General features: G+C 33.8%; 1 protein-coding gene across 11 annotated transcripts in view; it reads left to right on the forward strand.

Annotated features, from left to right (window-relative positions):
* Nucleotides 1-14,136, forward strand: part of GLS (glutaminase) — an 84,870-nt gene that overhangs the window by 9,807 nt on the left and 60,927 nt on the right. For all 11 annotated transcript variants that reach the window (XR_014829395.1, XR_014829396.1, XR_014829398.1 and 8 more), the window contains exons 2-5: nt 8,313-8,409; nt 8,764-8,885; nt 12,826-12,955; nt 13,971-14,050. Coding sequence is in view for 7 of the 11 variants with exons in the window: in XM_021076049.2 (XP_020931708.2) it covers nt 8,313-8,409; nt 8,764-8,885; nt 12,826-12,955; nt 13,971-14,050 (429 nt within the window). In the remaining 4 variants the exon portion in view is untranslated. The remainder of the gene's footprint in view (nt 1-8,312; nt 8,410-8,763; nt 8,886-12,825; nt 12,956-13,970; nt 14,051-14,136) is intronic.

Consider the following 14,136-nt stretch of genomic DNA (forward strand, 5'->3'; position numbering starts at 1 on the left):
CTTCTTTGGAGAGATGTCTATTTAGATCTGTGCATTTTTTGATTGGGTTTCTTTTTCCTTTTTTTTTTTGATATTGAGCTGTATGAGTTGTTTGTATGTTTTGGAAATTAATCTCTTGTTGGTCACATCATTTGCAAATATTTTCTCCCATTCTGTAGGTTGTCATTTTGTTTTCTTCATGTTTTTCTTTGTACCATCTTCTTAGATTGGAAGAATCAATATTGTCAAAATGAATATTCTACCCAAGGCAATGTACAGATTCAGAGCAGTCCATATCAAATAAACAATGGCCTTTTTTCACAGTGCTACAAAAAAAAATTTTTTAATTTGCGTAGAAACACGGAAGACCCCAAATAGCCAAAGCAGTCCTGAGAAAGAAAAATGGGAGCTGGAAGAATTAAGTGCCCTGGTTTCAGACTATATTACAAAGCTACAGTCGTCAAAACAGTATGGTCCTGGTGCACATGTGCACATGCCTATATGGGTGCACACACACACACACACCAGTGATACAGACCAATGGAACAGGATAGAAAGCCCAGAAATAAACCCAGGCACCTGTGGTCAATTAATCTACAACAAAGGAGGCAAGAATATACAATGGAGTAAAGGCAGTCTCTTCAATAAATGGTGTGTGTAAATGAATGAAATAAGAACACTCTCTAACACCATACACGAAAATAAACTCAAAATGGATTAAAGACCCAAATGTAAGACTAGATACTATAAAATTCCTAGAGGAAAACATAGGCAGAACACTCTTTGATATAAATCGCCTCAGTATCTTTTTGGAGCCATCCCTTAGCTTTTAAAAAAATGCGGTGAAATATACAATATAAAATTTACTAATCTGACCATTGTTAAGTATACAGTTCAGTTGTATTAAGTACTCCCCCTTATTAAAAAAAGACCCAGGTAATTAAGCTTTATATGTAAAATGTGTAAGTATAGGTCCTAAGTGAGTAAACTTTATGATTTATAGGAATTTGGAGGATATCTATTTTTAGGAGCTCAAAAAATGAGAATTTAGAGTTGGAGGTGACTTTAAAACATCTAATTCCACCTCATTTTACATATTTTATAAACTTGTTACAGATATTAAATGACCTAACCAAGTTCGTACAGTGTACAACAGGACTTTTGTTTTTCTTCCTATATTAGGAGATTAATGATATACTTTATTGAATTGATTCCTTTTTTAGGTTCAGTATTAGAAGAGACCTTAAAAACCTGTTCCCCAGCTGATATTTTTTTCTCCTGTAATACTCTCTACAAGTTGTTAATTCATCTCTGCTTGAATACTTCTTGATGAGAGAATTCACTCCCTTTGAAGGCAGCCTATTCCATTTTCAGACCTGTTTTGTTTTTCCTAATGTGTAGCTGAAGTCTGCCTTTCATTAACTTCTACTTACGTATTTTAGTTATTTTGAAGTCATCCTAGTGTGATATCAAAGTGATAGCAGTGACAGAAATCACGTCTGTATTTTTATAACTTCATGATTTATTAACATATACATGATTGGAGGGACTAACAGAGTTGGACATTAGGGACTTCATCCTGAGTTGGGCAGACTGTCCCTCTGGGATAGACTTCTAAGCTGTACATATGGACAGATGGCCATCAACTGATGTGGACAGCCTGGCCACTTCCTCATGTAAAGTTGACTTTTGTGCTTCTTACTTTGACTCGGTCTTGGATAAATTTAAATAAAGTCCAGGAGTTCCCGTCGTGGCGCAGTGGTTAACGAATCCGACTGGGAACCATGAGGTTGCGGGTTCGGTCCCTGCCCTTGCTCAGTGGGTTAACGATCCGGCGTTGCTGTGAGCTCTGGTGTAGGTTGCAGATGCGGCTCGGATCCTGCGTTGCTGTGGCTCTGGCGTAGGCCGGTGGCTACAGCTCTGATTAGACCCCTAGCCTGGGAACCTCCATATGCCGCGGGAGCGGCCCAAGAAATAGCAATGACAACAACAACAAAAAGACAAAAGATAAAAAAAAAAAAAAAATAAATAAAGTCCAGTCAAGACAGCAGCACTGATTTAATATAATCTCATTCTTGCTTTGTACAAGATGTGGTTTTAACAAGACAAAATGAAAATTTAGTCATCTAACATAAGTAATTCCTCTATAAGCGCTTTAGTAGAAATTCCTTAATATATAAGGAGTCTCATCTTTTGCTATTCTGAATGAACTCCAGGTATTCTTCTAAAATCCAGTATGACAGCTGAGCACAGTTGATGTGATATAGCAGGAAAAATGTGGGACAAGGTACAAAAGACTGGCTTTCCAGGACTAATTGTAGTCCAGCCACTTAAGAGTTGTGTGACACTGGACATATTATTGACTTTGAGACTCTGTCCTTATCTGTAAATTGGGAACAGTTTACTTACCTTGCTTTATCACAGAGCGTTTTAAGATAAAACAGAATGTCCTTTGTAAAGGTAAAACCTTAAAAGATTTAAGATGTGTTTTTAAATTCTCCAATATTAGCCTTGAGGCAAAGTTATTATGAGGATGAGCAGAATTTATCACTGTGGTGTAATAGTAAATGGTCAAACACCATAAATTCAATTTTCAGTCTCATAGATTTGCTCTCCTAATTTACTGGTGTTGATGGATGCTTTCTACCAGATTACTCTAAAATCAAAATGATAAACTGATTTAAAAACAACTCCACATATATTTTAAATATCATTGTTTTAAAGTGAAGACATCAGTAGAAACACCAAATCATTCAAAATATTCTGTTAATGTGCATCTTTTTTTTAACCTCGTTAAAAAAGTTTCTGCATATGTAATAGATTGACCATACTATATTATGCCTTTGAGTTACATAGGGTTGACCCCCCCCCCAAAAGACATTACCCCAGTCTTTATATATATATTTTTGTTTGTTTGTTTTGTCTTTTTGCCATTTCTTGGGCTGCTCCCGCGGCATATGGAAGTTCCCAGGCTAGGGGTCCAATCGGAGCTGTAGCTGCCAGCCTACGTCAGAGCCACAGCAACGCGGGATCCGAGCCACATCTGCGACCTACACCACAGCTCATGGCAACGCCAGATCGTTAACCCATTGAGCAAGGGTAAGGATCGAACCCACAACCTCATGGTTCCTAGTTGGGTTTGTTAACCACTGCGCCATGACAGGAACTCCAAGTCTTTATATTTTGGAAAGGTCTAGTATTATTAAACCTTACTTAACAAAATAAGGTAGTATAGTTGGTTTCCATTTTTTTTTCTCTTATTTTGCAGTTCTTAATAAAGACGTACTGTCATTGTCTTTCTTTGATTTGGTAGTAGAGATTTTTTTACTTAGAAAATTTTGGTAATAAGTTTTGATAGAATAGATAGTATGGATCCAAATTATAAACTGAGTAATTTTCTAAGGAGTTTCATTTGTCCACTGGTATTGGGAAAAGTGATTAAACAAAGACAGTGCCTCTTTTCATGTTTATAGAAATTGGCCCTGAATTTAAACTCTGTACATAATTTTCTTGGTAGTTTACTCATTTATTGGTTGATTTATATAGATCTCTCTCAGCCCTGAAAATTAGGTATTTTAACAGCTTATGGGTGGAAACAGGCACCTTAATTCACATATCCTATGCTCTGTTAACTGTTCTTTGTAAGTACCCAGTGAATGGTTACCTTCACAGCTGTGGTCATTCTGTTTCCTTTGCCGGAAATCCTCTTCTGTTGCCTTGCCATATTTCTAGCTTCTACCCATCTTTCAAGTGTGGCTCAAATTCCACCTCTTCTGAAACAAATTAGTCTGTAGTGAAGTAGTTTTCCCATGATTGGATCCCATTGTTTCTTGTAATTCCTCATTATCTATGTTTTCTATTTCCCTTTCAGACTGTAAGCAGTGACTAATACAATGCTGTCTATGCTATAAATGTCAGTTAAATACATGGAGTTTTTCATTCTTTTTAAAGAAATCATTTCTGCTTTTTAGTCAGGTATTTGTAAGGGTAAAGTAAGAGAAGGAATGAGTAAAAGAGAAGAAAATAATAGTGAAAAGATCTTAAATGCAGAAATTAGAAAGGAAATGGGAATAAAAGGGAAGGAATAAAAGTGTGAAACAAGTTTTTTTTTTCTTTGGATTTGCTAATCTTCTACATATATCCTGTTTTGGTTGCTGAGTGTCATAACCATTTTATGTGTTTCCCTAAGGAGTCTGAGGGCTTATTAACAATTTGTAAGCCTATTATAGTCTATTTTTTAATTGTTAAAACTTAAATATTTCTGAAGAATTTCCTAGTTAGTATATAGTCTGAAAACTATAATATTTAGTTTTTGAGTTTTAATAGCAAAATAAATTAATCATGAAGCGTTGCCACAAAGCCATTTTAAATTGGGGCAAAGAAATTGGGGCAACATCAAGAAAGATCTTTGAAGTAGTTTTTGCTTGTTTCAAAGTTTGGGGAGAATCTACATTTGTTCACCAGTTGTTGAAGTGAACTCATTCTTGGATCAGAGTCTGAGCTTTTCAATGCTGAGATAGGTAGTACTTTTTTAAAAATCAATTTTGTCCATTTATTTTGTGAGCACATTTTTTAGGGATGACTTAGACTAATTTTTATCCATAGGCGAGAGATCTCTTGTCCAAAAGCAAGTAAATATTTACCTTTTTTGCTAGCTGTGGAAATACGGTCACATTAATTTTTTTGCTCTGAGTAACATAAGCTTGAGAAGTGTATATTTTATGTTACTTACGTAGCTTTTAGACAAAGTAAATACCATTTGCTGGTGCGATAAATACATAGAAAGCTTATTCTGCAGTTTTTTAAAGTCATAAACTACACTATCTGAAGTTAATTTGACAAACCATTTTCTGTAAATAATTGGTATGTTATTTTCCACTGATTTTTTTTTGATAGCTGGCTCAATTTTCTTTAAATATTAAGTAATCAGTATTGTTGAATGCTATTTAATGGTTTTAGATGAAAGGTAAGACCTGGAAAAATTGTACCTTATTAAAGTAACTAGCTAGTAAGTTTGAGAGCCAGTAAAACTGTAATGGAAAATAGTTTGAACTCTGGATGCAGAGAAACGGGAGTTCTAAATACATTTCTATCACAGTGAAGTCTGAGGAAGTTTGTTGACCTGTCTAAGCATCTCTGAAGTGGGGATAAAGTCATTTGTTTTATTCTAGAAAATAATAAATATATTGAGCTTCTGATATGTGCCAGTAACCATACTGTATTTCAGATAATAAGAAATATCTTTTGTCATAAGATCACTGGAGGGATTAAATTAGAATGCATGTGAAAACACTTGGCAGAGTACTTAGAGCAGAAGTGGTCAGTACATTTTAGGTTTTATTATTAAAATATCTCAAATTTTTAAAAATTCTCCAAGAGCCAGAATTGCTTCAGAGAGTAGTTATATATCCAAGATATATCACTGAATTACAGTAATTCTATGTGTTAGTTTTTTAAAAACATTGGCATGAAATTCTTTTTTTGCTTTTTAGGGCTGTACCCATGGCATATGGAGGTTCCCAAACTAGGGGTCCAATCGGAGCTACAGCTGCCAGCCTACAACACAGCCACAGCAACACAGGATCTGAGCTGCATCTGCGACCTACACAACAGCTCTCGGCAGTACCAGATCCTTAACCCACTGAGTGAGGCCAGGGATCAAACCCGCAACGTCATGGTTCCTAGTCAGATTAGTTTCCACTGCACCGTGACAGGAACTCCCAAAAACATCGACATGAAATTATTATATTTTAGGGTTAACTTTGAAAGTTGCTGGCCTGGGAACTTCCACATGCCACGGGCATGGCCAAAAAAAAAAAAAAAAAAAAAAAAGATTTAGAGATTAGTATAATAGCTTGGAAAACAAATATGAATGGTATTAATGCCAACATTAATGTTTCTTTTAAGAGAAATTATATATGTGCATGTGTGTGTAAATGTACATGCTCTGTTCTGTGAAGCAACAGTATATATTCTATTGTCTTTTTTTTTTTTTTTTTTTTTTTCTGGCTGCCCCAGAGCCGTGTTCCCAGGCCAAGGATCAGATCCAAGCTGCAACTACAGCAACACTGGATCCCTAACCCACTGTGCCAGGCCGGGATTAAACCTGTGTCCCAGCACTGCAGAGATGGCCCACTGATACTGTCGCACCACAGTGGGAACTGCAATGTTGTATTGTTTGTTTTTGCTTTTTCTTGCTGCACCTGTGGCGTGTGGAATTTCCCAGGCTAGGGGTTGAATTGGAGCTGAAGTTGCCGGCCTACACCATAGCCACAGCCGCAATGTGGGATTTGAGCTGCATCTGTGACCTACATCATAGTTCGTGGCAATGGCAGATCCTTAACCCACTGAGCAGGGCCAGGGACTGAACCTGCATCTTCATGCTTGCAGCTCCCCACTAGTCAGGTTCATAACCTACTGAGCCACAACAGGAACTCCCTTTGTTGTCTTTCAAAATAGAAATATGTGGACCACTAATAATAAGGAAATAGTTATATTGGGAAATAATTAAATACATGTGGTTTATTAAAGTATGGAAGTATTATATAATATTTGGATAGTCTAGGAAATATTTAGACCGAGAAAATACCTAGAAAAGTTCTTTTACCTGTATAAAAACAACAGTATTACACTCTGACAGTTTAGTTTACAAAAGTAATGTATACAATTTTCCTGTGAGAGTTGGTGTTACATCTATGGCTAGTCCAGAATTGACTGTTTTAAATTCTAAATTTAAGAAAACAAGTATTCCCTCCTTCCTTTCTCTCTAATTTTCTCCCTTTCTGTGAAATATAGGTAAAGTCTTTTCCAAATATTTTGTACATATACATGTGTATATATTTCTACCTTTGATTTTACTAAATAGTGATGGATGGGGAGGGGGTTGGTCTGCCCTAGACGTATAATTCTTACAATATCATTATAATACTTAGGATAGTTATAGATTAAAATGTGTTCATTTCAGTGTCAGAGCCCCCCCCCCCAAAGACATTTAATAGGTTCATTATAGTTCATTTATCTGAAAGCTTTTTAATGAACAGGAAAAAATTTTTCTTGTTTAAAAGTTTGAGGAGGAGTTCCCGTTGTGGCGCACTGGAAACGAATCTAAGAACCATGAGGTTGGGGGTTCAGTCCCTGGCCTCACTCAGTGAGTTAAGGCTCCGGCGTTGCAGTGGAGTGTGGCATAGGTCACAGATGCAGCTTGGATGTTGAGTTGCTGTGGATGTGTCTAGGCAGGCAACTGTAACTCTGATTTGACCCCTAGCCTGGGAACATCCATATTCTGTGGGTGTGGCCCTGAAAAGCAAAAAATGAAAGAAAAAAAAAAAAAAGGTTTGGGGAGTTCCCACTGAAGTGCTATGGAATCCGTGGCGTCTCTGTAGTTCCAGGAGGCAGGTTTGATCCCTGGACTGGCACAGTGGGTTAAAGGATCCTGTGTTGCCGCAGCCGAGGTGTAGGTCGCAGCTGTGGCTAGGATCTGACCCCCGACCAGGGAACTGCATATGCCTCAGAGTGGCAAAAAAAAAAAAAAAAAGTTTGATTAATCATAGCATCTTATACTAGCTTATTAATCAATTAAGATTTAATGTATTTTTATGATAAAATTTTTATTCCAACATTTTTTATGAATTTGTGGCATTTGATCTATAAATGTAAGCCCCTGTCACTTTAAAAATAACTACAGCTACCAACAATTGAGTACTTATCCTCTGCCAGGCAGTATTCTAAAGGTATTGAATGTATTAGGTCAAGGTAGGCGCTATTATTTCCCTTTCTCAGATGAAGAAACTGAATCATAGAAAGATAAACTAATTTACCCAAAAAGATTCAGCTAGTATTATAGCCAGGATTCAAGAACTTTGTGTACTCATCTTTACTGTCCATACTTAGGTTACATTCTCCCCCAAATTTTAAAATCAGGTTAACTGTTTGAACAATATATATTTACAGTCATCATATTAAAAACAATAACAGAACATTTTCTAGGCTCTGTAATTAATATTGGGTGTTTATATTAGGCTGTGTAGGAAGGTATCACCAAGACAGATAGCTAGGCATTATTAGCACCACTAGAAATGGTAGTCAAGATTTTAAAACCTAGAATTAAAAATATCTGTATTAATTAATGAAACATTTTTAAAACTTGTTTTTCAGTGTGGTTTCAGTAATACTGGTTTGATTTTGATAAATGAGTATTATGACAGTAGCTTGTGATGAGTATAGATCAGCTCAATGGTAGTCTGGTTCAGTGGTTATTTTAAAATGGACATAGCTAAAATCCACTTGAATGTATACATAAAGGTTAATTTTCTCTTCTTTTTTTCCCCCTTTAGTAAAATAAAACAGGGTCTGTTACCTAGCTTGGAAGATTTGCTGTTCTATACAATTGCCGAAGGACAAGAGAAAATACCTGTTCATAAATTTATTACAGTAAGTTTATATATTTTTTTAAATTAATTTTATTTTAAATCGGTAGTACTGAATCAATAATATGGTAATATTAAAATGTAGTCTTAAAGGTCATCGGACACATAGATTCTGACTGACACTGTTTCTTATTTTTAAATTTTTATCATGCTTATTTCAAGGTAATCAGTGAAAGAAAATGAAAGAATCAATGAGAAACTTGTCCAGAAAGTGGGTAATAGTGACACTAAAATGCCATATACATATTCAGGTCTTGGGTAGAAGTGTTTATATACAGGAATTAAAAACTTAGAGTTGGAATATGCATATACATTATTTGCACTATATATTTACAAACTCTTATTTTTTTAAAAACAGGCACTCAAATCTACAGGATTGCGAACGTCTGATCCCAGGTTGAAAGAGTGTATGGATATGTTAAGATTAACTCTTCAAACAACATCAGATGGTGTCATGCTAGACAAAGATCTTTTTAAAAAGTAAAAATTTCTGCCAAACCTTTAATGGTGATTTGCTATGTTATATGGTCATTTTACTTTTAAAACAAAATTGCATCTTTGAAGGCCAGTGCCCCAGTGTAACTGGAAAAGGAAAAAAGAGGGGGAGGAGGATTTATAAACATCGATTGTTTGGAAAACCTTGTGCATGGTTAAGGTTCTGTAATACACTGGGCCTAAGAGTATACTTTGAAACTACTCTGAGGAAATGTAGCCATGGATGTTTCTACTTTATAGTACCTGGAGATTGCATTCATTTGAATACAGCACACTATTTTTTCATGGCTTAAATTGATCCCTAATTCATCTGCATATCTTGCAGTCTTCCTTAGCAAGGTTTCTGTTCCTTTCCTACAAGGTGATTTAGATGACATCATAAATGAGAAGGCTTCAGAATATATTCCTTAGATTTACATATTTCTATTGTCTGTTTCTTCTCTTCAGCTATATTACTGTATAGCATTTTGGCTATTTCTGTTTTTTTCAGAATATTTAAAAATTTAATGCCAACTTGGGATATTAATGCCTTGAATTTGGTTAAATGAGAATATTTGATTTTATTATATTTGCCTATCTTTGTTATTTATCTTTATTAATATGTTACTACTAGTCTGATTTCTTGCTGATTTAACAGATAAAATCATGTTTGTCATGGATCCCAAAGAGGGAAATGGTATTTTACTTCTAAAACTGAGTGAAAACTGGCATATAAAACTGTAAACACGTAAGACGTTTGCTTTTCCCAGGCCATAGGCTTAGGTTGAAATAGATCCAAAGAATTCCAGCATCTACCTTGAAAGCTTACTTGTGTATATGTATTTTTATTTATTTTTTCTTTTATCATCTTTTGGGGGCTAGATGATTTGTTCTAGGTATCTCCTGGGAATATCCTGGAGTATTAAGTCATCTGAAGGTATAAATATTTAACTGAGATCCTCCCAAGTTCTTGGCATATTGTAAAGTACTGCTGGCAGTTTTGGATTTCTGTCTTTTCACCACAAGGCTCTTGATTCTATTGACTCAGCTGACCTTATAAAGTGTGGATTTTAGGTCTATGTTGAAATTGATGTTAGGAATTTTGAATCTTCAGAACCTTTTTCTTTGTGAAGGAAGGGAAATCATTTCTAGTTAGCTGTGACTTTGCAGTAAAGATTATTTTATTTTTAGTGTTCATGAATTTTGTATGCAAAGTATCTTAATTTGGTGACTTCTGGGGAGTTATTTTGATATATCTGAGAATGAAGTTGTCAGATGGTAGGTAGATCTGTTGATAATGGATATTAGAAATTGCTTTGGAATTTCTAAGTGATAGCAGTATTTTATACCTTTTTAGTATGGGTTAGATTTTTTTGTCGTTCATAAACATATTGCTACATTAAAATGTGAAATTAAAAGAAATGTAAATACACTGATTATGAAGTCATAAAACATAATCATAACGTTTTCCACCCATACGTATATTAAAAATTAACAATTAGGATGGTTTTAAACCCTAATGAATTTTTTTTAAAAATTGATGATTGTAATATAGGCAGTTCCCAACCTGACAAATACTTAGTGGTGTATGTGAGCAAGCCATGGAAAAGTTCATGTCTATAGGCAAATGATTTTTCTTTTCATCACTAGGATGAGGTGATTAAAAACCTCTGACTGTTTTAGGTCACCTGGAAAGGTGATTGCTCCAGAGAAGTTTTTTCTCTATTTTCAAAATAAGAAATTTTCTAGTTACAGTTGCCAGAAATAAACTATTTCACCTCCATGGAAATAAGAAAGAGATGTTACAGTGGAATTCATTTTCCTAGAGAAGTAATTTATAAAGATGGAAGGATTTGGTTGAAGTCAGTGTATTGATATTTTATGTAAAATACATTCTTGGTTAATATATTTAGCCTTTGGGGTAATCTGAGAAGCAGGTTTTATGTAGAAAATTTTTTTAATGGGAAAATGAATTCTATGCATATTTTTCAAGTGTAATCTATTTAAAGTTGGAGACTGCCTGTACCCATGTAGATAGTTGATTGTTTTTAATGCTGATAATCTTAATAGAAGTAGAAAATTTGTCTTGAAAAGGAATGTCTTATTTATTCATGCTTTTTTAGCTATATAAGTATTAGAACTATTTTTATGTGTGATCATGATTTTTTGACCTTTTCTGTTTTGGAGGAAAATGAATGGTAGTCTTTGTATTTACATATTGTGTGATTTTTCTTAAAAAATTCTTACCCACTATGTTATTTACTATTGAAAAATTATATGTGAGATATTTCGTAAAACATTGATATGCATTACAGTTGTTAATCATAAACATTTAAGTAAAGAATAAAAGAAAAAAGAATAAAAGAAAAATTATTACTAGATTACAGATGAGAAAATTGAACAAAACATGAGGAAGGTGTGATTTATTAAAAAGTATAAGTACTTCCTCCTCAGTTCATTTTATATAACTTCTGATTTTCTATTTAAATTCATGACATCTGTATTAAAATAATTCCCAGGAAAAACAGTACAATTTGGAGTGCTCATCATTATGCATCTAGGTAGTCTTCTGAGTGGGAAGATTGCCTTGGTTGGCCACAGCAGTTTACCAGTGAAGGCTGTTAGCACAGCTTTACCAGCACCTTCAGATACAGCAGCAATAAATAAATAAATTAATTAATTTTAAAAAATTTCAGTTTCGCTGTACAATTTTATTAATGATAAAGCCTCCTTTTAAAAGTGCTGATTAATTTTGAGTAGTTACATAGTTAGTAGTAGGTTAATAATTTATATTTGTTTGGCAGTCCTGGTATTTTCTCATGTAATGCTTGAAAAAAGGAGGATGTAGATTTGATACAGATACAGTACTTAAAATCAGGAATTGTCTTAACTTTTTTTGCTGAAAAATATGTCTTTTCATATATATTACTTACAACTCTGTGCAACTTAAATTGCTTTTCAAAGCATGTTAAATGTTTAAATCAATGGCAAAACAACATTAGATCAACATTGAAACTTTCAGAAAATATATGAAAGTTTATTGAAATAAATAATTTGTTATCTCTTGGATGTTAATTATTTTTATGTCCTTAGGTTAATATTAGAAATTTGGACTATAACTTTTTAGTGTTGTAATTAGAGCACATCTTTATCACTGAAAATAGCCTATTTTATTTTTAAATCAGTATTTAATATTATGTTGACCAAGTGAGTATATATTCTGAATGTTTATTAATATTTAAAATGTAATGTCTAGCTTTTAATTCTAATTTGATTTTTCATTTAGGACAACTTGAATTAAAGTACCATGAGTGTCTACTTCTCCATTTATAATTAGCATATATTATTTTTAAAATTACTTTTAAAATCATTTTAACACGTTTTTCATATGCGACAAATCTGACTAAACAAAGTGGATATTTCCATTTTTTATCTTAAAAGTACAGGTTTTTCAAAATGTAATTTAGGGAAAATATGTTAACATACAAAATGTTCAGTTTTTATGAAACACTAGTAATAGTTGTATACAAACTAAGGGATACATGTCTGAGGATACTTTGTGGAAAAATAAAGCATCTCAACTATTTCATATTAAAATCTGATTTTTGTTAACCAAATGTCATACTGAATGCTTATCAACTCTGGTAGGATAAAAAACTTGTTTGTAGATGGTCTTGATACTTAACCTGGTGGAATGCTCTACTGTTTTAATCTTAGACACAATTTCTAGGCTAAGTTATTTCTTTAACTTGTTCAACAGCTTACAAGCAACTGCATGAAAGACTGCTTGAAGGAAGAAAATCATATAGAAAGAGCATATTTTATAGAATTTCTTTTGTATGAAATGAATTTCTGTTTGAATATTCTCCTAATTAATATTGTTATTATTAGCAAGTACTAATAACTTGAAAGGTACCCAGTCTGTTAATTTTTTCTCATTCTGCAGATGTGTTCAAAGCAACATTGTTTTGCTGACACAAGCCTTTAGAAGAAAGTTTGTCATTCCTGACTTTATGTCTTTTACATCACATATCGATGAGTTATATGAAAGTGCTAAAAAGCAGTCTGGAGGAAAGGTAACATTTTGATGTGAATATTTTCGTAAACCAGTCATTTAATAAATTCAGCTCAACCTGAGGTATAGAGAGTAAAATTGTACATTTTGTGTTTTGCTAATTAAATTTAAATTAGGGAGTTCCTGTAGTGACACAGTGGAAACGAATCTGACTAGGAACCATTAGGTTGCAGGTTCGATTCCTGGCCTCACTCAGTGGGTTAAGGATCCGACTTTGCTGTGATCTATGGTATAGTTCGCAGACTGAGATCCTGCGTTGCTATGGTTGTGGCATAGGCCAGCACCTGTAGCTCAGATTCGACCCCTAGCCTGGGGACTATTGCATGCCATGGGTGCGGCCCTAAAAAGCAAAAAATAAATAAAGGGAAAAAATTTTCTTTAAAATTAAGTGAATTCAGTGGATTCTAAAATATTTCAAATATTTAACATAATTGTTATTTTGGCTAAAACAAAATATAAACGAGAATTCTTTTTGATTTTCAAAATTGAGATGGTTTTTAAATTTTTAATTAAAAAAGTATTTTAGGAATTTCTGCAGATATGATAGCCTTAAACATTAAATAAAATGTTTCTGGTTTTTAAAATCCTCTACTTAATAATATATGGGCTGTTTTATTTATATTCCCACATTGAAAGTTTTTAGATAATGAAACCCTATCAGCATGACCCTTCGCTATTCTGTTCCCTTAAAAAAAAGAAATCAATCAAGTCCTGGTTCCTCTTTTAGAGTATGTTTTTTTTGTTTGTTTGTTTTTTGTTTTTTTTTTTAGTAAGAGAGAATGCATTGGAAAACAGGATGTGGGGTAGTGTGGAGATAAGAGAAGTCTTTTAGATCTTGTAATCCTCAAGTCTGTTGTGCCCTTTTTATAATATTGTTACAAAAGGTAGACTGCAAAGCCACTGAGTTCTATAAAATGTTCACTGGTGGAAGCTAAACGGAGATAAATTTTTTGGTAGAAGAAAATACTATTTGCCCATATTATATCTGTTAATTTTTTTCCCACTGTTTTGAATAGGTTGCAGATTATATTCCTCAACTAGCCAAGTTCAGTCCTGATTTGTGGGGTGTGTCTGTTTGTACAGTAGATGGACAGAGGTAAGTTTATTTCAGATCTATCAGAACAACCCTAAGCCTTGAATTTTGTACAGTAATTAGCATGAGGTAGAAAGGAACATAATCCA

This window comes from Sus scrofa, chromosome 15 (genome assembly GCF_054392235.1).
Source record: "Sus scrofa isolate SSC_HxYL_T2T_F1_AM1 chromosome 15, Sscrofa_HxYL_maternal_Yorkshire_Landrace_v2.0, whole genome shotgun sequence".
Taxonomy (NCBI): domain Eukaryota; kingdom Metazoa; phylum Chordata; class Mammalia; order Artiodactyla; family Suidae; genus Sus; species Sus scrofa.